This window comes from Periophthalmus magnuspinnatus, chromosome 11, assembly GCF_009829125.3.
Source record: "Periophthalmus magnuspinnatus isolate fPerMag1 chromosome 11, fPerMag1.2.pri, whole genome shotgun sequence".
In the NCBI taxonomy this organism is placed as follows: Eukaryota; Metazoa; Chordata; class Actinopteri; order Gobiiformes; family Gobiidae; genus Periophthalmus; species Periophthalmus magnuspinnatus.
The window spans coordinates 20855481-20883085 of NC_047136.2; the positions used below are offsets into that span (position 1 = coordinate 20855481).

The 27605-nt window shown below is 39.9% G+C and overlaps 2 protein-coding genes across 2 annotated transcripts in view; both read right to left on the bottom strand.

Moving 5' to 3' along the window:
* Positions 1 to 1198, bottom strand: part of crybg2 (crystallin beta-gamma domain containing 2) — a 45076-nt gene extending 43878 nt beyond the window's left edge. The window contains exon 1 of the mRNA XM_055225357.1: positions 540 to 1198. Coding sequence (XP_055081332.1) covers positions 540 to 1108 — 569 coding nt within the window. The 5' untranslated portion in view covers positions 1109 to 1198. The remainder of the gene's footprint in view (positions 1 to 539) is intronic.
* On the bottom strand, positions 1158 to 27144 carry LOC129456681 (autotransporter adhesin BpaC-like). The gene is made up of 5 exons (XM_055225499.1): positions 26831 to 27144; positions 13177 to 13273; positions 3797 to 3955; positions 1207 to 3211; positions 1158 to 1165 (listed from the first exon to the last, which is right to left on the bottom strand). Exons 1-5 carry the CDS (start codon positions 27058 to 27060, stop codon positions 1158 to 1160), a joined length of 2499 nt encoding a protein of 832 aa, XP_055081474.1. The 5' UTR covers positions 27061 to 27144.
* Positions 27145 to 27605: the final 461 nt, after the last annotated feature.

Here is a 27605-nt window from a genome sequence, read left to right on the forward strand (position 1 = left end):
TTATATAGATTAACATATTTTAGGTCGCCAACAGTGAGGCACAGCTCCTAATGTAAACACAACTGAAAAGCAGATTCCACTTCAGATTTGATTTGGTTTATTGGACCCACATCTAAATATAAAGTGAATGTTTAGACCTCTACAAACATGTTCTGGAGCACATGTGGTTCTTGGATTAGTTTAGCAGTTCATATCTCAATGCTTCTTTCAAATGAAGCTCCTTGTCGTGTTTATAATGTGAACTGAACTTAAACTTTAACCAGGTCTCAAATATAACTGCATTACTCGTTATAAAAGTGTAGCTTCAGCATAGTTTTCTCAATAACAGAACAAAACAGTGCTACCGTATTTGAGATGTCAGATTCTATTTAAAATGTTTGCCAATAAATCTAAATCGTTTGAAGCTTGATTAAAAAATTGCACTGTAAAATATAAAACAAAATTCATATTATAAGCTAGGTACATCTAAACAGTGAAAGCATTACCTCTAGCAGTTGTTAAAATAAGCTAAAAAGTAAAAAGAAAAAAAATCCACTTACCCCTCGCTCCGATCTGGCTGATTCTTGTCCTGTCCTTGATCCAGACCCTGGTCCTGGTTTAGTCCCTGTTCTGGTTCCTGTTCTCCCTCCTCTTTCACTTGTAGAATCTCTTGCTTTGCGACTGCCACCTGCTCCTGTGTGCTCCTCCCAGCTCCTTCTGTAACTATATCCACCTCTGCATTGCTCACCGCAGAGCTATTGTTTCCTCTGGCATTCGATATCTCTTTAGCGCTGTCAGCTAGCATTCGCTCTTTATCATTTTCACATGTTTCGATTGTGGCTAAAACCCGTTCGGCCTCTTCTGCAAACTTGGGTGTGAACTGCACCTTGTCAATATCACTTGAATTTTCAAAATTTACAGATTTTGAAATTTTGACATCGTCGGTAAGCAAATTTTGAGAATTATTGAAATCTTGCACTAAACTGGCATCTTTTAACTGAATTTGGGATATCCCTGCTCCCTCCTTCGGCCCATTCTCCTCGTTAAAGGGTGGAACAGCTATAAATTCCTTGAGCTGGTCGACCGGTGTGGCAACAATCTCCTCCTCTTTTTCATTCTTGGCTTTCATCACTTGCGATCCAGCCAACAAACCACTTCCATCTAGCGCTTCAACTTGCTCAGCTCTCTGCAAATCAATTTCAAATGCATTTTCAGGCTGATTTATACCATCTTCTTTCAAAATCAGAGTTCTATTTGTGATCAGATCCTCCAAAGCGCTTGCATCCCTCGCAGTATCGATAACAGTCGCTTCTCTGTCATCCGCAGTAAACAAATCGTCCGCGTTGTCTTCTTCTGCGCTATAAAAAATCTCCATTGTGCTGCCATCATCAGATCCAACACTCAAATAGGCAGGACTACATATCCCATCATGCAGTTCGGTCTGTCCAGAGGTGATGGACGAGATTTCAGTTTCGTCGCTTCTCAGATCCAAGCTCATGACTGTTGATGTTTTTTCCATGGTAGCAGTAGGACGGTCTGAGTCTCTACTACTGCTAGCGACCTCATTTGCAACTATCTCCTTGACTAAAAGTACTTTTCTTTTAGAGTCGGCTGAAACTTGAGCACTGGTCTCTTGGGAGGTTGCATAGCTGAACAGAGGAGGGGACTTCTCAACCAAAGAGGAATGTGTTTTCGTATCTTTGGTAAAGCTAGTTTGTGTATTAAACTCTGAGTAAGCAAATTTGGTATCTTGCATCGACCGTTTGGGATCATTTGAAGTCGACTCGTAGGTAGTACGAATGTAGACTGTTTTGGTTGGTGATTTTGGCTCAGTTTTAGTTGTAATGCTGTCACTCGCGCTGCTAAACGAACTCAAACTATCGTCAATTTTCTCTGGGGATGAAGTTGACAAGGGAGGGCTAATTTTTTCGATTTCTTCATATCTCTTAACCACAACTGTTTCGGTGCTTGTATACTCGGTTGCCAGTTTCGTCGGTTGATTTAAAAGTGACGAGGCGACTTCTTGGGTGAAATTTTCAGGAAAAAGCGAATCGTACAATGTTCTGTACATTTTATCTTGGTCAGGCATGTTGGACAGACTAGTTTTGGTTTTTCTTTTGTCCTCTTTTTGGGGAGATTTCAGACTTGTAGCAACTGAAACAAAGCTAGAGTTGTCAATGCTCGAAATTGTAAGTGTATCTGTAATTTCCGTGTCAATTTTGGTGTCAAAGTCGGCGGTTTTGCTAGCGCTAGCTGTATTGCTAATTGCGTTAGATGATTCAGTTTGCTTATCCAAATTTGGGGCTGCCGTTTTAAAATTTATTGCTGAATTACTGCTTGTACTTTGTTTATCTTCCAGCGCGGCTGCCATTTTGGGTCCAATTGCAGTAGTGGAGTCAATTTTAAGCTGTATATCTGTCATTGTGTCGCTAATAGCACCAGACGATTCAACTGGCTTCTCCAAATTCGTGGTCAACATTTCGATGTTTATTGCCGAATTACTGCTTGTACTTTGTTTATCTTCCAAAGCGGTGGTCATTTTGGGTCCAACTGCAGTCGCTGTGTCAATTTTAAGCTGTTTATCAGTAACAGTGGTCGCCATCTTGGGGTTTATCGCAGAACTGCTATTTATTGTAGGTTCTTCCAGTGTTGCGACCATTTTGGGGTCAGTTCCTGTGTCAATTTTAACATTTGCATCTGTACCACTGGCAGCCATTTTGGATCCAGATGCAGTTGAATTGATTTCTGGTTGTTTTTCTGTTAGCGCTGGTTGACTAATTGGCATCTCTGCTTTGGTATCAGACACTTGGATGTTGCTAGCATCAAACGCAGCATTGTTAGACCTGGTTGCAGCGATATTTGATAACACCTTTTCTACTTTGCTCTGGGCTACAGCGGCTTGTTTGTAAGACGATAGCTTTGGGGTCACTTCCTCAGTAGCTGCATTCACTTCGTCATCTAGTGCCAACTCAGCGATGGTGGCTATGGGAGCTTTCTGAGTTGTATTTTGAACATTATTTTGGATGTTGGTTTGCTGAGTTGTGATCGATTGAGCATGGATAGTGGCAGAGACTTCTGATTGGCTGGAAATTGGGAAGTCTGATTTGTTGATAGTGACGCGAGGAGGGGAAGGAATGTCGAAGATCTCGCTGGTGTCCAGTTCTGGTTGGGACTTGCTCATAGTTTTAGTGTCAGTTTGGGCCAGAGGCATTTGGCTGAGATCAGAGGGAGTCTGTAACAAAAAATGAACACAAGTAGTTAGAAAAATACTAGAGCCATGGTACAGTAGTTTATTCTGAAAAAGAGACTTATTATCATTTATATTTTCATTTTAAATATCATCAACTTGACCTGTATGTGACCCCCAGATACATGGTAAACATATAGCTTTTACTTAGTCCCTATAATATAGCTTTTACTTATAACTGAAAAATTCTAACATTGCCAGTCAGAAAGCAGAATGAGTCTCACATGAGTGTCACATTTGAGTTGCCAGTTTCAATGCTGAAATCCAGTTGGTTTAAACCTAAAGGGACTCGCTCTGATCTAAACCAAAACCCCAGCAGCCAATGAAGACTCAATGCTAGTGCAGCCTCTGTAGCTCAGTGAGTGAATTCTGAGGTTCTTTCATATGAGGCCTGTCCATAAACTGAGAATGAGACACACCTGTATGTGTCCATCTGCAGGTGGGTTTAGGCTCTTACCATTTTAAAAAAAGCACTAGTGACTCCTTTAAGTACGCCATGCTTCTCATTGATTGAAGCAGATGCCATGACCCCGTGACCCCACACCCCACCATGACCTCACATATCTGTACCTCCCGCTGTAGTTCGATTCCCGAGCGGTCGATGCCGTAAGTGCTCGTGGACAGAACATTCTCCTCTCTCTTCTTCTTCCTTCTTAGACCCAAAGAAAACGTGTTGAAACGTTTGGGCTTCGAACTCAAGTCCTGCTCCGACAGACTCAGGTCCTTCCCCTGAGAAGAAACATACTTAATACATATTGGATCTTTTAAACTGAAATTAAAGGCGCTACACCCGATTTTTACCATCTGAAAAACATGAAAAACAGAACTAGTTCATTTTAAACAGTTTGCATAAGGTAAGTAAGGAATAACTTTGGAGCACTGCATTCATTTTTAAGTAATCACCAGGATGAGTTTATAGGTGTTTTTTGGTAAATGGTAGTCACATTTTTATATAGCGCTTTTCCACCTTCAAGTCTTTCAAAGCACTTTACGTCAAGGAACCACTCACCCATTCACACACACATTCATACACCAGTGTACACAGACACTGGGGGTGAAGTGGGTTAAGTGTCTTGCCCAAGGACACAACAGCATTCATCTGTGGGAGCTGGAATAGCCACACAGCACAGGACAGCACACAGCAGACTTATTTTGACCTCATGGGCTGCTTATACAATAGATCTGTACTGGGGTAAGACGCAATTGGCTCAAAAACATGGGGAAGAAAATCAGATACTGTCCCTTTAAGACTATTTCACAGTTTAAAATCAATATTTTTCTTCCTCTTGCCAGACACATGCCATTCACGCCTTCTATACTTCTATTGTGTTGGTTAGATGCTGCTAAAATGTAAGGTATGACAAATATCCCAGTTAGGGTTATGACAGCTGTAAACAAAATTATCCTTGTTCTGAAAGTCTGGGCCTCCTTCTCTCACACAAGCCTCTGAAAGTTTGTGAATCATTTAAAAAGTGAAAAAACATTCCACTTGTACAGGTTATGTTTGATTAACAGCAGGGGACATTTGCGTTTAGACTGAGCGGGTTTTATGCTTGAGTTAAACAAGGAAATTAAAGATAAGCTAATGTTATTGGTATTAATCAGTAGTAAGATGGTACACTAGAAATGTCAAACTAAAATACCCACATACTGATCAATACTGGAGCATGTACTGAATATTTGAGGAGGGTTAGATACTGAAAAGTACACACTAAAAGGGGCGAAGCTGGTCCAAGCCTATTCTAAAACAATTCAGGTCACTATTATCACTGTTATTAGAAGCTACTTTTAATTTGCGTTAAGTATTACATTTCATAAAGAGCGTGTTTTTTATCATCATTAGTATCAAAATGGATCCCTAATTTTGAAATCACAGTTTTAAGTAGCTGCTGATATCAGCTTATCGCCGTGCCTTTATTTCCTCAAAACAGAAATGAAATAAAATGCGTCATGCGTCTGTTAATTATTTCTGACAAAACGACTGTATAAATAAAAGTTCAAATATTATGAGACTTCCTGAGCCAAACACGACCTGTAAATAATCTTATTACATCAGTGTATATGTCCAACCATGATATCGACTGAACCGATATTTGGAAGCTGATATTCGATGGAGGGTTGGCAACAGAACAACAAAATTTGTATCGCATTATGGGCATCTTATAATAATATCAACACTAAATACTTTAAGTATATCTTGTGCACTGAGGTTAAAGTGGGGCTAAACACCAAAACCCCACAAACAACCAAATTTCAAGTACAGCTGCTGAACTGGGCAATAACTGGAGGAGTAAAAGAGGAGAGTGAGGGGGAAGGAGGGGCAGGGTCTGGACGATTAAAGGTGAGTGCAGAGAAGGGGAAGGCTCTGGAGGTATAGGTAACAGTGTGATTCTTCTAACAGGTATCCACACTTCAAACTCTGCCCCTGAAGCCTGGCGGTAATCAGCAGTTTTGCGTGATGTCATTAACTACTTGAAAATGTGCTGCCTCAAGTGGCTACTGCACACTTTGATTTTGACGTTTTTGACAAGAAAGCAGCTAATGTGATTTTTTTTTCCCCCTTTATTTTTTTCTGTGTGTCCCTGATTGGCTAATCCACCTGTCAGTCACAGCCATTTGAAAACGGGGAGATTCTCCGGTGACCAGACTCACATCTTCTTAAAGTACTGGAGAAGTGTGTGTTCTGGATCCCAGGTACAAATTTACCTAGGTTTGCACAAAAGTTCCCAGAAATGACTTGCAACAAAAATCTCAATGATGTGGATTGAAGCAGGCTCAGATGCTCTGATTAAAGCCTGATACAGAAGCTTTGTTCGTTTGAGTTTGAGTCAAGTCTCTGTTATGTCCCTGATAACACAGGACAAAGGCAGAGCTGTCACTGTAGCTCAGAGGAAAGGTGGGGTCACTGGAATAGCTCTCATACCAAACACACCAAAACTCAGATCAGCATTAATGTTTAAAACAGTCAGATTTGTCAAAAGAGCCCGGCCCCCTCCCAAGTGCTACAAACCAGAGATGTTTCATAGTTTATGCTTTTTGATTCCAATGGAGGGCAGTAGTCGGCCAGTCAAATGATTATTTCTATTGTAGTTTTATAGTTCAGAGTAGGGTTGTCAAAAATACTGAAAATCAGATACTAATCAATACTAAAACTAGTATCAAAACTAGATACTATTTTGAGCAGGTATCAATACTAAAGTCCCATTAGCAGGACAGAAATGAACCTTTCTTGAATATTTTTATAATGATGTTGAGCTGTATCTTTCACAAGTATAAGACACATAGACTAGTATACACCATGGACCAGTATGAACCTACTGGACACTGAGGGATTACACAGATATAAGACACATGGGAATAGAAAAGAAAGTACGGACATTTAATGCTGAAAATCACAGTATATTGTCTAAAGAAAGAGTGTTTTTTTACTATCATCGTGGCAAGTAAATGTATTTTTTTCATAATTGGGAAAAGTTTACAAATAAAAAACAGCTGAAAAAATATGATTGATTTAATAGTTTCACCTCAAATTTTTATCAAAATCATGACATTTGAAGCTTCATAGGACCTCAAAATCTGCAGAAAAACCTTTACTTCATACTCTTAAAGTGCTTTTTAAACAGGTACTTTAATAAGTAGTTTTACTGAAGTAGATTTTTTTCATGTGATACTTTTACTTGAGTATTTTTTTGCTCAGTAGTTGTACTTTTACTTAACAAAATGAAGTACTTCTTCCAGCACAGCTCAGTTTAATAGCTCAGTATTTCACACACTGGTTCAGAAATTACTCATAAAACCACTGAGTTTGTTTTAATATGAAGTGGCCATGTATTTCACCGATTGATTTGATTGACAGAAGGATTAGCCAATCACATAATTCTTTAAATGTCTTAATATATTTTTTATAGAATACATGTTTCAGTAATTTGCACATCGACTCTGATCTAATCTAATCTTGTTTTTGAAATGTTTTGTAATGTCTGCTTTTTAATTATACAGTTTTTTCCAGTTTAGAAATATGAAAAATACTTGTATTTTCCACAGCATCATTCATGACTTTGTCCAAATACAGATTATAATTTTGAGCGTTCATTTTGAAGGTTATCTTTAGATTTAGGCCATTTTGAACCCAAAGAGGCAACATGTTTTTACTGTAAACAGAGGCCAGATAACATCTCAGTTTGTGCCATAGTTTAGGACAGAGAACCTTGTGCAACAGGTCACATGCTCATAACCTCAATGTTGACTCGTGAAACTATAGCGCCATCTTCTGGAGACAACATGACTCACGTCTCAGACAGATCTCAACTAAAGCTCTGAACAATGCATTGACTTGTATGTCGTTATATATCGGTACTGTATCGCTGGGTATCAAATGACAACATAATAGGCCTAAAATATATGGTTCCGGGCTAGAGTTTCAGGTTGGGAATCATTCTATTGTTGTGTCCTTGGGCAAGACAACACACCCACTATGAACACGAATATCTACAATATCTAACAAAGCTGAATGAGACTGAAACCAATACAAAAATCACATTCATTTCAGAACACATTTGTAGAGGTCTAAACTACAGGGTCAGCAGCTTTTACACCGAATAACATTGTATATTTTGAGATTTGCAGATAACTGATCACCCAAATAATATTTTTTTATTTGATTACCGGTATGTTTAAAGGTTCCCTCATCAAAAACATGTCTGAAGAGGTTTTAGATGTCACCCAGGCATGTTTGAGTAATCTAGCGATCTCTCCCAGGCCCTAATCAAACTCTCCTTACAGTTAGCTGTAAGATTTTGTACAAGGCTCCACCCACAAGCCTATGTCACCCATGCGCCCACATGACAATTGTCCATAAATATAGAAAAACATGTACACTCCATAAGAGGATGTACCAACACCGGTGGGAGAGTTCCTCTGGACCCCAGTCCACTGTACATCTCCATCTCAAAGACACTAACCACTTCTTTGAAGATAGTGAGGTACAGATCTTAGCCAGAGAGAAAGTTTGAGAAAGGAGTTAAATAAGCTATTTTTGTTAGGAAAAACTATCCTTCCTTGAACAAGAATGGGGCCTGAGACATAATCTCTCACAGATCTATGGTTCCATCCTCAGACCCAAAGCAAACAAAAAGAACAACAGGAGGGCCATTAACTGTTGAATAGGGTTGTTAAGGCTGAAACTGGAGACAATAGCTGTTCACAGTTTCAGTGTTGTTAGCTCCTCCCTTCAGATAGATATAAGACAGTGTCCAGCAGCAATCTGACCAGAACTGAAGAAGCAGCTTGAATGAGCAGCCAAACGTCTTCACTCCTACAACGATTTGTCCAGTTGACAGATTTAAACTTAATTAAATTAAAACATCTTTTGCTCCCCCATAGAAGTAAAATACCACCCCTTTAATACCCCTTATAAATAAAATACCCCTCTTTAATAAGCTAGAGAAGTAAAATACTCCCTCTTTAATTATGCAACCATATTCATGTAATTAACTGTTCCAAAGATACAGAGGTACAACACACGGCAACTGAGTGAACTTTTCTAATGATGTGCAAATATGTGAGAAAGCCTGCAGGAGTCATAGCAGTGAAGCCAAAACGTGTCTCAAAAATGTCTCATAATATATTTATGTCTAAAACGTTCAGAGACACAAGTCCAGACAAGGTCCATGTTTAAAGTCTCTGTGGGGTCATCAACAAATGAACCAGGGCTGTTAAAAGAATCAAGTCAGATGCTAATTGACATTAAAACAGGTACTGAAACTAGATACTCATTTTTGGCAGGTTGAAGGTTGGTAACTGTTTGAAACTTTTAGCTTTTACCAAGTATCGTGACAACACTGGTCTGATCAAATAACTGTTTTATAGAAATTATTACCATTGTTAATATTTAAAGGTGTATTGTGTAACTTGTATTGTGAAGGGTCTGCCACCTGCTTGTCTCCATGGAGATGTCAAATGCTTTGCCTAGAATATTCCACAGTATAGCGTGGAACTTATCTATCACCATGGAGACAAGCAGGTAACAACACCAAGTGAATTTACAGGTTAGATCTGTGGACAGAAGAGCTTGCTCAGTCAGGATGTTTTTCAATATAATAATTGAATAAAGATAGAGAAGATTTATTTACTGCTCATAAAGACCGATCAGTTTAATGCCATACTGTGGGACATTTCAGGCATAGCAATAACATCTCCATGGAGACAAGCAGGTGGTGGACCCTCAACGAGAAATTTACATACTGAATGTTTAACATGCAGAGTAGAGAAATACCAGACACAAGCAGTTCACACAGCAACACCCGAGGGTCTTTTACAGTTCGGGTTCAGTCCTGGGTTCAGTCCTGGGTTCAGTCCTGGGTTCAGTCCTGGGTTCAGTCCTGGGTTCAGTCCTGGGTTCAGTCCTGGGTTCAGTCCTGGGTTCAGTCCTGGGTTCAGTCCTGGGTTCAGTCCTGGGTTCAGTCCTGGGTTCAGTCCTGGGTTCAGTGTTTCACTGTAGAGTTGTTGTCTATGGCTTTTATAAACTGTATTTTAAACGTCTTTCTGTTTGATTCAGTTTTGTTTTATCTGAACGCCCAATTTTACATAACTGTGATAACTTCATTTTGTTCTACAACACAAAATAAATACTTGTTTAGTTTTTACATTCAGTGTTATTCCTGCCCATTTGGGGGCGCTGCAGCAGATCTCCTGGCTGGCTCGTTGGCACAGTGCAGTTTGATGTATTACATGTAATTATAGTCGTTAAGTTTGAGAATGAAGCAATTAACGCCCTTCATTTTGAAAAGGAAGTTTGTATTTAACAAAAGAGCGACAGAGGATCATGGTTTGGCTCATTGTGGTTGTAATACTCTAATTAAATAATTAAAAATCATAGTTTGTTTTGTCAGAATTAAAATAAATCTTCATTTCAATTTCAATGTTGCGGTTCATCTTTAAAGGTACACTATGTAACTTTTCTGGTGGGGGTTCTATTACCATGGAGATGTTATTGCTTTGCGCGGAATGTTCCACTGTACGGTGCTAAGCTTATTTAACATTAAACACCTTTCATTTAAAATCAATGAAAGGTGTTTTCACAGCTCAGAAATATCTGAGCGGAGTCACCTCTCATAGAAAATTTGATGCCGTACAGTGGATACTGTGGAACATTCCAGGCAAAGCAATACAATCTCCATGGAGACAAGAAGGTGGTGGATCCTCCATCAGAAAAGTTACATAGTGTAAACCTGTGTGCTGCATCACAATAATGAGACTTTAGAGGGCCCATAAAACACCATTTATAATGTTTCCTCATCACAAACAGACCTGGAGTTGTGTTTTGTTTCATTCACACATGTTTAACACACAAACCCTGCATATTCAGGCTGAGTTCTTCTCTCAAACTGAAAACACTCTGTTCCACCTTGTGATGTCATGTGGTGATACAAGAAGTGCTCCACTGTGTTTTTAAACTCCACACACCTTCACTAGAATCATTTGGATCATTTCAGTCCTTGAATATCCAATCTCTACTGAACTAAAGGTAAAAGGAGCTGAAATCTACCACTTCATGACATCACAAGGTGAAACAGAGCATTTTGAGTGAACTTAAGTTTGTGATTTAAAGGTGCATTGTGTAACTTTTCAGGTGAAGGGTACACCACTGGCTTGTCTCCATACAAATGTCATTCCTTTACTGTGAATGTTCAACACTGTAGCATTAGATATATAGTTAGAGTTGATCAATTACAGCGTTATTGCTCCGAACTGCCTTACTGCTTGCCTTTCCACAGATATGACCTGCAACTTGGCCTGGTCGCATCACTTGCTCATCTAAGTTTAATGCCATACTGTGGAACATTCAGGGCAAAGCAATAACATCTCCATGGAGACAAGCACAAGAAATGTTAGAGCTTGTCCACCTTCAAAGCGCTTTACATCAAGGAACCACTCACCCATTCACCCATTCACACACCAGTGCACACAGACACGATTTGAAGCACCGACCTTCAGATCATTCGACAAATGCTCCACCAACTGAGCCACTGCTGCCCTTTACTATTAAGTTTATTTTTTGAATTCAAACAGACTTATATTTTCCAGATTTGTTAAAAGATTGTTAACAGCTCAAAAAGTCCCAGCATGTTGAACCAATAGTCTTAAAGACTTGGTGGACCCTAAAAATAACTCAGAGATGGTTACAGTAGTTAAGGTGATCTGAAACAACAGGAGCCAGAAACATGTGGAGGGTAAGTGTGAAGAGGACATTACTTTTTACGACTTAGGACTACTTTCTTAAACATAGTTATTTTAAAAAGCTCCTATATTACGCAGAACTGACTCTTGTGAGGTTTAAACCATGTTATAATGCGGTTCCCTCCTTAAAAACAGACCTGGAGTTGTGTTTTTTTAACACTTTATTATTAGTCTGTCTATGTCTGTGTAAACCCTCAGACATCCAGGTCTGATCCATATCAAAAGACGAAGTTTAAATCTGTCAACTGGACAAATCGCAAGAATGAAGACGTTTCGCTGCTCATTCAAGCTGCTTCTTCTGTTCTGGTCAGATTACTGGTGGACACTGCCTTATATCTATCTGAGGGGAGGGGCTAACCACACTGAAACTGTAAACATCTATTGTCTCCGGTTTCAGCTGAAACTACCCTATTCAGCCCTTAACGACCCTGCTATTGTTCTGGGTCTGAGGATGGAGTTATAGATGGGGGAGAGATTATGTCTCAGGCCCCCATTCCTGTTTAAGGATTCTCTTTCCTAACAAAAATAGCTTCTTTATCTCCCCTCTCACTATCTTCAAAAGAGTGGTTAGTGTCTTTGAGATGGAGATGCACGGCGGACTGGGGTCCAGAGGAACTCTCACGATGGTGTTGTTACATTCTCTTATGGAGTGGCTGTTTACATTCTCCAGTGTAACGCTCACTGCACTCTCCACTACACTGAATGGAGTAGACTATATTACTTTGTTTATGGCTTGGGGTTTTGTCCTTTGGGTGAACCAGTTTTTTGTCTTAAAGTGTTTGCAGGTTTGAAAAAGACAGGAATCTCATACTGTCTGAAATTTTTCTGAAGTTTTTCAGACACACCCGCTGTGTAAGGAATAGTTCCACCTTTCCTTCTAGGTTCAGTTTCCCTGTTGTCCTGTTTTTTATCTTAGATCTACTGAAGGCCCATTGTGGATATCCACAAGCAGAGAGGGCTTTCTCCACATGTTGCTCCTCCTTTAATTTTCCCTCTGTGTTTGAAGGCGCCACTTGACCTCTGTGTTGTAGTGTATTCCGAGTTTGTGCTGCAGTGGATGGTGTGAATCAAACGGCAGGTGTTGGTCAGTGTGTGTGGGCTTCCTGAAGATTTCTACCTGGAGTCGCTGGTCCTCTCCTATAGTTACTGCATAATCTAGGAAGGCCAGTTTGTTCTCCTTGGCCTCTTCCCATGTGAATTTGATCAAGTTCACGTGGGAAGTTCACACGGGAAGAGGCCAAAGCTCAAAATGCTCCGTTTCAACCATAGACTGTATAAAGACGTGAACCAAGGGAATGTGACAAATATCATAGCGATTGAAGAGCCAATTTGGAGTCAGGCTGTTGAAGGGAACGCCCCTTCCTGACCGCACCACTGGTTTAGCAGGGAGCGGGCGCTTAGCAATGCTGTCAATCAAACCCATTGCAGTGGAGCACTTCCTGTATTACCACATGTGTTAAACATGTGTGAAACATGTGTAAATGAAACAAAACAACTCCAGGTATGTTTGTTCTCTGATCTCTGCGATGAGGAAACGACATTAGAACAGTGTAACATTGGCGCTTTAAAATGAATACAATAATAAAGTATTTAGTCACATTTTCATCGTAAAACACGTAATTAAAATCTGCACACTTAAAATCTACAGCCCTATAAGTGCATGTAAGTGTGTTGAGTGTTTTTGTGAAGGAGGTGCGAGGGGCGGGGCTGACCTTTGATCTCGGGGCCGTTGCGTACAGCGAGGAGCGGTCCGTGTCCGTGGAGACGTTATCAGTCGAAGATTCGCCACTTGTTCCAGGTTTCTCAACACTGAAGAGGAGAGGCAAAGGTCAAGTTAGTCATACTGCATGGTTTCAGACGACATCACAACATTCAGCAGACCAATCATATTTAACACAGGGAGGCAGCTAAATGAATATTGTTAAAATGCAGAACGTTGTAACACAGTGACTTCTTGGGTCTAGTGACTTATAGAAATGATCAAGTTCAATATTTGCTATGGAATATCTAAGAGGTAAATTCACAAATTACAAAGTAAATCAATAGGAAAAACTCTTCCCCGTCTGAGAGTATGACATAATCACACTCTAGGATCTGAAAACCGCTAATACAGATTTGCTATGGGGAAAATAGCTATTTTTTTTGCTTTTAAAAAAATGCAAAAGTAGAATTTTGGGGATGTTGTTTAGAATTAAATACTGCAAAAAGAGCTGATTTAAAACCCTCAAGTAAAAAGTGTTTTATGGTTCCCCCCCCCCCCATTCCTAGTTTATTCCAATATTTTGTCGAGGCAAACCAGATTGTGAATATGCTACTTTTTCCTTTTAAAATGTCTTGAGACTTTGGTTCTGTCCATAGACTGTATATATAAATGGACATAGCTAACCTGTTAGCCGCCACGTTCCAAACAGGAAGTGAGGCTGGGCTGCTTTTCCAGCGCCACTGACTCTGGCTCCAATTCACTTTCTATTGGAAAACTGTGGACCCTCTCTCTACATTTTGGTCTTAAAACGTTCGTATTAACCTACATGATCCTGGTGTTTTTATTTCATTATTGTGTCCATAATTAAGATATGAACTTTAATAACAGACAAATCAGGCGCCTTCTTTCCCCGAGGTCGCTCTCGCCAGAGCTAGGAACAGGTTTGATTGACAGTGTTGTTAAGTGCCCACTCCCTGCTAAACCAGCAGGGTGCGTGGGAAGGAGCATTACCTTGGCTCTTTGGATGCTATAATACTAGTGGTCGGAATTCCAGTAACGTAACTTGGCTCCAAATTGGCTTCTATATCTGCTCTAGCCTCGATGAGCTTCATTTGGAGGCGAACACTGTGGGTGATGTCACACTCACTTAGTCCACTTCTTTATACAGTCAATGGTTCCGTTATAATCCAAAGATATAAGATTTAAAAGTACTTAACAGTTATGTCTTCATGTAGTCTGCACTGAAGCAGAGCAAAGGATCATGGTCTATATCAGGGGTCACCAACCTTTTTTAACCTGAGAGCTACTTTATGGGCACTGAGTCATACGAAGGGCTACCAGTTTGAGACGCTCTTCTGAAATAACAAATTTTCTCAGTTTGCCTTTAGTTATACATTATTAATAATGATAAATGATAATCATCTATGTGAACACACTGATCACGTTAAAAGACACTGATCACATTAATGATTTCTCAAAATAATTATCAACAATGAGCAAGGAGGGAAACAGATATCAGTATTCAGCACTTTAACTTTACTAATCTTAGTAATTGTTAAATTTCCAGATGACACTTACATCACTACATCTCATAGGAAAAGTGTCCCATTTTCACTATCCACTGACAAACCTTTTTAACAAAACATAAATAATATACATTGCACCATGTTTCATAAAGTTATCAATTATGTAATGTTAAAGAAAAATAAGCTTACATATTTTTAAATAAATCTCGGTTGCGTTGTGTGACTTTTTCACCGGTGTCGTGAAAAAAGCCTGTTGTTTACCCAAAGCTGCGTTTAGCTCTGGGCTTGTTCTGCCCATAGTGTGCGTCCCCGTGGGGAGTGCGCGTCCCCGTGGGGAGTGCGCGTCCCCGTGGGTAGTTAGTGTGGAGTTTTGTGAGACGTAGTGACGTGTCCCTCCACATTGTGCCGCTTTGCCGTCACCACAGTCGCTCCACAGATGAGATCAGCGCAGGTTTCTTTTACAGTCTTAAATCGTTGTGAAAGTGATCTCTTTATTTTCTACCATGTTTTGGAGTAAGAAACATTCAGCACATCCTCACAGCGCTCACGAGCGGAGCACTGGTTTTGTCACGCGCACAATACTGACCTTTGAAGTGAGTAGGTCAAAGTTCACCTTAACTTATCTAAACTTCACTTATAATGAACATATGTTTAAGATATTGTCATTTTTAAATCTATATAAATGCAAGGGTGATAAAAAAAATAAAAATTAGCAACAGAATAAAATTAAATTTTAGATGCAGCTCATTAGTGAGATGTGCTATTTTTAGAGCCGGTCTGTGGGCGACTCACGTGGGGCTTGGGGGCGACATGGCGCCCGCGGGCACAGGGTTGGTGACCCCTGGTCTATATAGTTCCATCTGTTCACCTTTTTGCTTATATTTGTTGGTTTGGTGCAGCAACATATAAAAAAGGGAACTCTTAAGGTGAACTTTTAAGGCGAGTGGTCGGGGTCACTTGGAGATTGCGTTGCCTGGAATGTTCCACACTCTGGCATTAAACTTATAAAACTTACATCAATTCAATCACAGATGTGTTTTTTCATTGCAAAAAATGCAGGTCCGAGTTGTAACTTGGTCTGGGAACGTACTGGTGTTCATGGAGATGGATGCGCTTAATGCCATACTGTGGAACATTTCAGGCAAAACAATGACATTTACTTGGGTTACTGAAATGAAATGAAACCCAAAATACTGCTCACAAAATATATCACCGCCTTCAACTTCATATGTGTTTATATAGAGCACAAGGAACTGTTACAAACGCATGTGTTTAGGTAGGACCCTGGGGTGGGACCCTGGGGTGGGACCCTGCGGTGGGACCCTGCGGTGGGACCGCTACACAAACTATAAACTTTTAAACTTTGAACTCCAGTCAGACACCGTCGAGGATCCGAACAGGACTTTGCTCCACCAAAGCAAACAGCTTTCTGCTCAAAACTACACGTCTCCAGATACAAACACACACAGGGACACAAAAGACCTGTTTAATTATTATTTATTGAATGTTCACATATTTCTTAACCATATATTTGCAAGCATTTTTGTTTATTTGTTGATTCTAAGTAAATCTGAGTGTGTGCCATTCAATTTCGAAACTGCAAATTTTATCTTTCAGGCCTAGTGCTGCAGAGCCTAGAAAGACTTTTATAAATAAAATAAAACATTTATTTATGATGATCTGGTTCATACATAGCAAACACTGAGTCCACCCGTTACATAAACAGAGCGGCTCAGAGCTGGTGAATCAGAGTTTGTGAATGGGACTGAACCGGATCAACAGAGACCAGAGAGGATCAACGATGAAGGGAGGAGAGTTAGAAACGAAAGGTAAATTAACTTTCAACAGGGCACGAGTTCAAAAATACATCAGAACTGACAATAGGAATGGACCGGATTTATAAAGTTAAAGGGCTCAAATTACGTTATTCTCTGATCTATGTTATAATGTAGTGTCCTCATCACAAACAGACCTGGAGTTGCATTCTTCCCTCAAACTCAAAACACTCCATTCCACCTTATGATGTCATGTGGTAATACAGGAAGTGCTCCACTGTGTTTTTAAACTCCATACACCTTCACTTGTATCATTTCAGCTCTGAAATTTCAAAACTCTAATGAACTAAAGGTAAAAAGGAGCTATTAACTTGAAAACTACCACTTCATGACATCACAAGGTGGAACAGAGCATTTTGAGCTTTGGAGATGTAGACAGACTAATAAAGTGTTACTCAAACATGTGTGAATGAAACAAAACACAACTCCAGGTCTGTTTTTGAGGAGATAACAGCATTAGAACATGACTTAAATCTCACAAGAGTCAGGTTTGTGCGATATAGGACCTTTAAGTACATTTATTCAACACTCTCTGTAATGGCAGTGTGGAGGGTTCCTCATACTGATCAATCATAATTTTCAATTTTGAATTAAAATGTTCTTATTTTAGTCATACTATTTGCTCAGTAGTATGGGAATGTATTAAAGGATATAAGAAAAAAGAGTAAACCAGCCACCTAACCGACCACTTCCTGGTTATCGGACAATAAAGTGCATTATAATTAGATGCAGTAGTAATAGAACCAATTATAGTAGTAAAGTGCTTGCGCAAAGGTTGTCCGTTCAATCCCGGCTCAGACCTGTGTGTACTGTTCTTGGGCCTTTCCGTGTGTAAAAGTGGCGTGTGAGGGATCCGTGGTACTGGACAAGTGCTATATATGTAAGACTAATGCAGGAGTGGTAGTACTACTGCAGCGGCAGCAGCAGCAATAGTAGTAGTAGTACTAGTATCTAGTACTGAAAGCAGGTTTGTCCAATCTATGTTAAATAAATAGTCTTATCATTGTGAACTAGTTAAAATGCATCAGTAATGAGCTAAACTGGTTCAAAGCTCAAACCTGACTCTTGTGAGCTTTAAGTCATGTTATAATGTTGTTCCCTCCTCAAAAACAAACTTGGAGTTGCATTTTGTTTCATTCACACATGTTTGAGTAACACTTTATTATTAGTCTGTTACATCTCTAAAGCTCAAAATGCTCTGTTCCACCTTGTGATGTCATGAAGTGGTAGTTTTCAAGTTCAGCTCCTTTTACCTTTAGTTCAGTAGAGATCGGTAATTCCAGAGCTGAAATGATTAGTTTTATACATGGAACGATCAGTCGTCATGATCGTGTTGTTATATCAGCGGCTCCTCAGTGTAAATGCAATAGTTTGATGAGCTGTCAGCACTTGTAAATAATCAAACACAATAGAGGCTTTGTGTCGTGTTTGAGGAGAAACAGGAAGTGCACCGACACATGGCACCACAGTGTTCCAGTCTCACCTGCACAGCTGTGTACGAAGATGTGAATACAGGAGTAAACGCAGGAGTGAACGCAAGTGTGAACGCAGGAGTGAACGCAGGTGTGAACGCAGGAGTGAACGCAGGTGTGAACGCAGGAGTGAACGCAGGAGTGAACGCAGGAGTGAACGCAGGTGTGAACGCAGGTGTGAACGCAAGTGTGAACGCAGGAGTGAACGCAGGAGTGAACGCAGGAGTGAACGCAGGAGTTAATGCAGGTGTGAACACAGATGTGAACCACCACTAACACAGATGTAGATGTGAACGCAGGAGTAAATGGAGGTGTGAACGCATGAATAAACACAAGAGTAAACACAAGAGTAAATACAGGAGTAAACACAGGACTAAACAGGAGTAAGGAGTAAGCACACTAGTAAACGCAGGTGTGAATGCAGGTGTGAACGCAGGAGTAAGCGCAGGAGTAAACACAGGAGTAAACACTTGTGTGAATGAAGGACTAAACACAGGTGTGAGTGCAGGAGTAAATGCAAGTGTGAACACAGGAGTGAACGCAGGTGTGAACGCAGGAGTAAACGCAGGAGTGAATGCAGGTGTAAAGGTAGATGTGAATACAGGAGTAAATGCAGGGGTGAACACAGGAGTGAACGCAGGAGCAAATGGAGGATTGACCACAGGAGTGAACACAGGAGTAAATGTAGGAGTGAACGCAGATGTGAACGGAAGAGTAAACACAAGAGTAAACGCAGGAGTAAATATAAGAGTAAATGTAGGAGTAAACGCAGGAGTAAATGCGAGCGTGAGTGCAGGTGTCAATGCAGGAGTAAAGTTTTATGCCCCAATTACGTTTTTTAAAAACATAAAACATGATTCACTCACAGTTGAGAGAAGACAGACCTAAACTTAAATCCCATGCATTTCAGAACAGCATGGACCAGAGAGATGACCTAAACATGGAACAGAGATTTGACCCAAATAATTTCAGTTTATGCTATTTCCTAAAAGTCTCAGTGCACAACAGCGCCCTCAACATCATTTTTAGCGTCACAACTTCCTGTACAGTTTTATCTCTGAGGTTTTTTCAGAGTCTCACTAAAAGAAAAAGACATGTTTGTCTCAATGCTAACAATAATGCTAATTTTGAGGCATAATAAATATTTAAAAAACACTGAAGTATTCTACATTTAAAAACAATTGCATAGTCTTTATTTTAATTTATATTTTAATAAGTAGTTTGTTATATATTTTACTCTTTTAATAAACGTGACTGTTAGCTTTGAGACACAGTAAGCTAGCTAGCATGCTACTGTGCACAGATTGCCATTCAATTGTAGTTAGCATCTCTGCTAAAAATCACAACAAATTTACAATACAGTATGAACAGTCCCAAGATGGAGTTAGTTCTCCAATATACCCATGAATCACAGCTGTTACTTGGGTCGAGGAGTCAGTATCCAATATTAAAAACTATAGATTTGATCAAAATCAACTAATCACACTGTTTAATGTACTCAAAAGTGTGGTCAAATGAAAGTCTGGATTATCTTTACCTCAGTACAGTTTTTCAATCAACTACACCACAAACTCCTCCGTGTGTGTCAGATGCCCTCCCTGTGTGTCCGTGGTGTCTTATTCTGCAAAAAAAAAAAAAAAAGTCTAATCCTGTAGTTTAGATCTGTATAAACATGTTCTGAAATGTCCTTGTGAGTCAGATGCCCTCCCTGTGTGTCACATACCCTCCCATCGCAAATCTAATCACAATGCTTGTCAGAAAAATCAGACTGAAATATTTTTCTCAAATCGTACAGTTATAGTACAGTTGTAAGATTTGTATTTTGTAGTACAGTTGTAGTGTCTGTAGTACACAGTATTGTCTGAAGCATTATCCCAGTGACAAGACCAGTGTAACATGTTTACACAATTAGAGAGGTAGAGAGACACTTTACTCTGAGCTCACGACAGGGGAAAGACACACTGCGGGTTATTTCTGTGTCATTTTACATCAAGTTAAACAGGTACACTTTCTAAGGTACTATCTGGATTTATGTACTTGGATTACATTTATAAGGAACAAAACCAGTATTTGAATATATATCCTTCTTTAAAAAGACCCAAGCTGATCACTGACAGATATGAAACACTGTCTGGTCTCAGAGTAGTGAAAAGTGCTTATAAACTCATCATGGAGAATCATTAGGGTGCTCTGAATACATAAGGTCAGTGAGGAATAACTTTGGCCCACTGCAAACTGTTTAAAAAGATCCAGTTCTGTTTTTCACCTTTTTAAAGACACAGTACACACAGATATGTGCTAAAACTCAATCATGATCTAAGCTCAGATAAAACGTGATATGAACTTTTTGGCAAATCGCCCAAACTTCAAAACACGGTCTCAGTCACGCATGGGTTCCTTTGAATAAAAAATGGAACATTATCTACAAACGCAACTCCCAACTGTGAAAAGAATGAAAAAAAACAAAAAATTATAACAAAGATTTGGCTGTAACTAATCTTGTTACATCAGATCTCAAAAACACAAATCTCTGAGCCATTCTCAAAATCTACCTGTGTCCTTTGTCAAAGCACTCTGACAATGGAGTAACTGTATGTGGAAATAAAGCATTGTTGCAGTTTATGTAAGCCAACACCTAGCCAACAAAGCTAACAACAGGTTCCTGTGACTCATAGAAATGTATGTGGCTGGATGTTTGAATGCGAGCATCATCTGGGGCTATTCACTGTGTCAAAGTTGTATCAGTGCTCACTACTGTTCATTTATTACCATGGAACAAAGGCTAAAAGTATGTGGCAGGTCCAGTTAGCTTAACGAGGCTATTTATAATCCGACCAGTGAAGATCTCAGATGGTTTGAAGGAATGGGGTGTGGACATGGAGCAAGTGTATCTAAACAGTAACTTAAACACAATGTCAACAAACAGGTGAGACCACAACAGTTTTAGCCCCTAAAAAAAAAAAAAAAAAAGAAAAAGAAAAACATTATCGGCTGCAAATCCATACTTAAAGCCAAACTACAGACTAGAATGAAAGATTGTTTTATTTTTATTGCACCCTTTATGTGCGTCCTTATTGAGCTCGGGCTTGCATCTCCACAAACCTGACTCTGCGTTATGGAAACTGTATTGTGTTACGCTAAATTATACAAAATTTAAATGAAACATGTTTGTTTTGTTTCATCTTTCTGTATTTTCTGTGATCCTCTTGTTTAAACTTTAAATATCAGCTCCTGACTGAAAAAAAGAAAAAGCTAAAGTGCCATATGCTATCAATGCAAACTTAAATCCACAGTATGGAACTTTGCACTGAAAAACATGTGTCCTTACTCTGAGCGGGCTTGCATCTCCACAGACTTGACTCTCATTTGGTCTCCTCCTGCTTGTTTCTATGCAAATGTTGTTCCTCTGGCTATAATGTTCCACACTATGGCATAAAACTCATCTCTCTCCATTGGGAATGTTCAGAGTGTGGTTTTACAAAGTTACAGACATACATTTAAAGGTCCACTGCGTAACCTTTCCTGTGTGGGGTCAAAACAGAGGAAAAAGTATCTGTCTCTCTCTCTCTCTCTGTCAATCTCCCTCTACCCCCCCCCCCCCCCCCCTCTCTCTTTGTTGGTCTAACTCTGCCCCTGTCACTTCCCCTCTCTCTGTCAATCTCTCTCTCTGTCAATCTCCCTCTACCCCCCCCCTCTCTCTCTTTGTTGATCTAACTCTGCCCCTGTCACTTCCCCTCTCTTTGTCAATCTCTCTCTACCCCCCCCCCCCTCTCTCTTTGTTGATCTAACTCTGGCCCTGTCACTTCCCCTCTCTCTGTCAATCTCTCTCTCTGTCAATCTCTCCCTCTCTCTCTCTCTGTGTCAATCTCTCCCTCTCTGTCAATCTCGCTCTCTCTCTCTCTCTCTCTGTCAATCTCTCTCTACCCCCCCCTCTCTCTCTTTGTTGATCTCCCTCTGCCCCTGTCACTTCCCCTCTCTCTGTCGATCTCTCTCTCTGTCGATCTCCCTCTCTCCCCTCTCTCTCTCTTTGTTGATCTCCCTCTGCCCCCCTCTCTCTCACCCTCTGTCACTCACTCTCTCACCTTCGCTCTCTCAAAATGGCTGCCCTCAACACTTGTATGCATCAAACATTTTCCGAGTCTCTACAAAAACAATGTTTAGATATAAGGACTTAAGCAGCAGACGGTGAAATCCCCGTCTCCTAAAGTCCTACAAACAGATTAAAAGAGTGTAAAGTTTGTAGTATACAGTATTATCTAAAGCCTGTTCCCAAAGACTTATAGTCCATGTTTACATAATAAGACGCCCAGACAGTCACTTTCCCCTGTCGTGAACTCAGAGTAAAAGGTACATTGCGGGTTATTTCTGGGCGTCATTTTAGATTTAGTACAAGTACAGTCTTCAGTAGGGCTGAACATTGTAAACAACTCCAGAGAATTTACATTTTAAAGAAGTAGGGTTGTCAAAAACATTGAAAATCACATACTAATCGACACTAAATCTAAAACCACATAGACTAGTACACACCCATGGACCAGTATGAATCTACTCGACACTGAGGGATTACACAGATATAAGACACATGGGAATAGACATAAACATTTAATATGGAAAATCACATTCTATGGCCTATGGCAGGGGTGTCCAAACTTTTTGCAAAGAGGGCCAGATTTGGTGAGGTAAAAATGTTTGGGGGCCGACCATTCAGCCTGATCATTCTTTGAACCATCAATATTAAATGCAAATTAACTATTTAATTATTTTTTTACTTTTTATTGCAAATCGCTTTCACCTTTCAAAAAACACATGAATGTAAAAAACGTAAACATTTAAACTGTGGTTTTGATAATCACAATATTAATTAATTCACTGAGATTTTAGAATTTATTCACCTCAGAAGACAAACAAATAACTTGCACTAATGTGAAGGGTGAAACTGAGAGCTGAACTGTAGTAAATAAACCAGGTCTGGCTTAAAGTGGTTTTGATGCGCAGAATGTCACACAGGTTAGAGTCGGTTAGATTTGTCCTCACACAGTTCTTGTTAAAGTTCATAACCAAGAATGTCTTCTCACACAAATATGTCAAACCAAACAAACTCAGCATTTTCTTAGCAAAGATTAAAATTTCTTTAAGCCTGTCTTTATCCAGTTGGCGATAAAAGTCAGCAAGCTTGAACACGTGTATTTTACATTGGTCAACAGTGCTGATGGGCCACACATAATTATTTTTATTCCAGAGGCTGCGGGCCAGTAGAAATTTGTGCACGGGCCGCAATTGGCCCCCGGGCCAGACTTTGGGTATGCCTGGCCTATGGTATCAAGTATCAAAATTGAGTTTGAGATTTTAGCATTGTGACACTAGTGATAAGACAAATATGAACTGATAAACTTGTACAAGAATCCCAGGCATTTCAGAAAATATTTGTAGAACTCTAAACTACAGGTACAACCAGATCTTCCTACAGTATTTTTGGTTGATGGCAGAGGACATTTTAATTTGATCATATAAATAATTACAGCCTTTGAAATGTTATAATTGCTGCAACTTAAACTGCACTTTTGATTTATTATGATATATTGTGCAACTCTATGTAACTGAACGTTCCACAAAGGAAGTGATCATGGTCTCGCTTTCGGCTCCGTCCACTCCGGCTCGTCATTTTGGTCTTAAATGTTCATATTAACCATAGACTATCAACCATTAACCACAGACTGACATCACCCACAGCATTCAGCTCCAGTCAAATGAAGCTCATCGAGGCTGCAGTTATAGGGGCCAATTTGGAGCAGAGTTCCACATTTGGAATTTGATACTGCGAGTATCATAGCAACCAAAGAGCCAATCCAGAGTGAGACTGTTGAAGGTAACGGCCCTTCCAGCTCGCAGCACCGCTTGAGCAGCGAGTGGGCGCTTAGCAACACTGTCAAACAAACCTGTTACTAACACTAGCAGGAGCGACCTCGGGGAAAGAAGGCGCCTGATTTGTCTGTTATTAATGTTGTAATGTAAAGTGGGTTAATACATTTTAAGACCAAAATGATGAGTCTGACAGCAGCAGTTACAGAGACAGGGGACACAGTTTTTCAATTGAAAGTGAATTGGAGCTGGAAGAGCGCCCATGATCACTTCCTGTTTGGAACGCGGTGGCTAGCAGGTTAGCTATGTCCATTTATATGTACAATCTACAGTTAAACCTGTCAGGAACAGTGGGACCCATCTCCAGATCTTGAACTAGACTTGGTCAGCACTAGAGATCAACAGATATGTTATGTTATGCATGACCAATTTAGATTATTTTCAACCAATTATGTAATTAAAATTAATTTAAAAGTCCCCCACAGCTCTTTTACCACAAACCTTTGGTATCTCTTCACTCTAAAGTGTTCAAATGAAACTTTGTGTGTATTCTTTAGGCAGCAGGTCGACCAAACCAAAATATCACCCTGTGCTGGAGATTTAAGGCCGATAGCCCATCGAACTCGCAATTTGAATAAATGCAATTAGTCAATTTATTATTCTGAATAAATAAAAATGTCTAACCGTGTAGCTCTGCACAAACACATTCTGAGATGTGATTCTTGTTTTAGTTTGTCAGTTCAGATTTCAGTCTTTTTGTCAGTTCTTCTGGATGAGTTTAAAATGTGAACTTTGAACAGAATCACATTATTAAAACATAAATCACAATCCCACCTGCACACACCCGACACATACAGGTGTGTCTCATTCTCAGTATATGGACAAGTCTCATGTGAAAGAACCTCCAGAATTCAGTCACTGAGCTGCAGAGGCTGCACTAGCACTGAGTCATGAGGTTGCAGGTGCTGGGGTTCAGGTAGTGACCGTTCAGATCAGAGAGAGGCAGAATGGTAAATAAACGAGACATTGTGTCCTGAATAAATCAGCTGTTATAAGTAAACATGGTTGGACAGGTTGCATTAAGGTTCATGTATGTGCACTTTCTGGTCCAACATAACATCTCATCTCCATGGAAATACAATGTTTCACAATATTTTCAAGTATTTTTGAGCTGTAAAAACATGACAGACGCCGCACAAGAAAAATATACAGTGCACCTTTAACAAACTCATTCTGCAAACAGGACAGATTGTATCAGCTCCACTGTGATGTAAAAGTTATTATAGATGTAAAGAGTCTGCACATGCATTTATGATGTGTCTCATTATTGTGTTTTTACAGAAACACTTTGGTTTCATTTAAAATGACTCAGTGTTTTAAGTGTTTTCAGACCAAATTTAAAAAACTGAAATCTCAACATAATTCAACTCATTTTTCACAATGGGCCACATTATATAAGACGCAGACGCACGCACACACACACACACACACACGCACAAATACATACATACATACACACATACACAGGCCAACACCAAGTTTGTCCCACAGGCTCTAGTTTGTCTTGCCCAACGGCACAAACCCCTCTGGTTTTGGGACTTTGGGAGTTTACACCGGTTTAGACCTGGTTCAGTATCAGGAGGTTCAAATTCCACTTTAGTGTTCATTACTATTGCTTGAATATTATTGTGATGGTAGAGTGTCTGGGTGGGTAGCACCCACTCACAGGTCCCGGGTTCAACTCCAGAGAAGCATGGGGCCTTTCTGTGTGGAGTGTGTGTCTACACAACATGACAAATCCTCCAGTGAAGGTCATCCTGACCAAGACTAGCTCAACATCTGGAGATGGGTGAAGAGAACCTGTTTCCCCACAGGTATCTATATGCGTTTGTCTTAACCAGTGTCATAAGGCAAAAATCCTGATTTTGAGACCACAGACATTTTCAATTTAAAATTGCATTTTTTGTTTGAAAAATTACAGAATATTGACCAAACTGTACTGAATATTTCCATGTTGTACTAGTTTTGATATATATCAAGGACATTTTAAAACTACACAGTAAAGGTCCCATTTTTTCTGTATCAAGTACTGATTAGTACCTGGGTATTGATACTTTTAACAACGCCACTCTTTACTCTTCCACTTAAATACAACCATCATTACATCACACGTAATAAGAGTGTGCTGCGGGGCTGTTGGTTTGGATCACTGTGTTTGCACAGACTTCACTGAGCAGCTGTCGCTCCACAGACGAGCACACAGCAGCTCAGGGTGAGACGGCACCAAAACACACGTCTCACTCTTTGTACTAAAATAACTCAATTATATGAAAGTGGACAGTACTAAGTTACATTTTGTCATGTCTGTTTCAGAGACTTGTTGAATTTAAATAAACTATATGTTTCCATGACACCAACACAAGGGTTTAGATGCTTTTTGTTTTTCCTGGAATGTTTAAATTCTCAGTATGGCATTAACTTATTTATCTCTATGGAGACGGGCAGAATGTCAAATCAGGGCAAGTTATGGGTCATGTTTGTGGAGAGGTGACCCAAAATTGATCACTTTAATGCCATACTGTGGAACATTACAGACAAAGCAAACATATCTCCATGGTAGAAGACCACTCACCAGAAAAGTTACTTCAAGCTGCTTTAATTAAGGTCCAGCTACACGTGCACATATCCAGTCTGGATATATGGTCAACGGTTTGATATGCGTATGAAGTATCTCCATGGAGACAAACAGGTGGCAGACAGACCCATTACTAGAAAGGTTACGTAGTGCGCTTTTAAAAGTCAAGATATGTCCAAGATTATGCAAGCAACGAAGTCAAATATGCAATAGATAGATTTACTTTGGTGCATTTTTATCGTTTAAATGTGGGACTGCCACACTAACAGCACGCTATCTGGAGGCACTGGCAGATATAAGCTGCATATGAATCTACGGGTGGAGTGTTTGTTCATACCTGGGACCCTGCGCGCTCTCCGGGCCAGACTTCTCCAACACCTCGGTGCTTTTCGATTTAATTTTCAAACCAGGAAATCTGAACTTTTTCTTCTCTGTCCCGCTTTTCTTGTCCAGGCCGGTGCTGTTGGTGCCGCTCTCCGCCAACGCGGCCACCGTCTCGTTCAAATTCACTTCGCTTTTCGAAAACAAACTTTTGAAGGACTTCTTGGTGCTGTTTTTCTTCGCCATGGCCGCGGTTCATAGACACGAGCCCCCCACAGCGCAGGTCCGAGAGCCGTGCTGCAGTGCTCCTGTCCCGGTGTGTTTTTGGTCAGAAGAGCCGGAGGAGCAGCGACAAATGATGAGCCAGGTGGGTCAAACTCATGGACACGCCCCCTTCACGTGCTACACAGTGAAAGTGCAGCATAATTAACACATAATTAGATAATGATTAGGTTTAGGCTTTTGGAACGTAAGAGGCCTTTTATTTGTGGTTTCAATGTCATTTCTGTTTAGATTTGTGTGTGTGTGTGTATATATGTGTGTATGTATGTATGTATATATATATATATATATATATATATATATTTATATATATATATATATATATATATATATATATATATATATATATATATATATAGAGAGAGAGAGAGAGAGAGAGAGAGAGAGAGAGAGAGAGAGAGAGAGAGAGACTGGGATGGAAAGTAACTAAATACTCACATCCAAGGGGTCCTCAGTTACATTTACTTGAGTAACTTTTCAGAGTACTTGAGTACTTGAGTAACTTTTCA

Excerpts from the sequence above, each read along its gene's own strand:
- LOC129456681 (XM_055225499.1), bottom strand. The coding sequence starts at position 27,060 with ATGGCGAAGAAAAACAGCACCAAGAAGTCCTTCAAAAGTTTGTTTTCG. Across the intron at positions 3,956-13,176 it reads CAACGGCCCCGAGATCAAAG|GGGAAGGACCTGAGTCTGTC; the intron begins GTCAGCCCCGCC and ends GTTTCTTCTCAG. Across the intron at positions 3,212-3,796 it reads GAATCGAACTACAGCGGGAG|ACTCCCTCTGATCTCAGCCA; the intron begins GTACAGATATGT and ends TTTTTGTTACAG.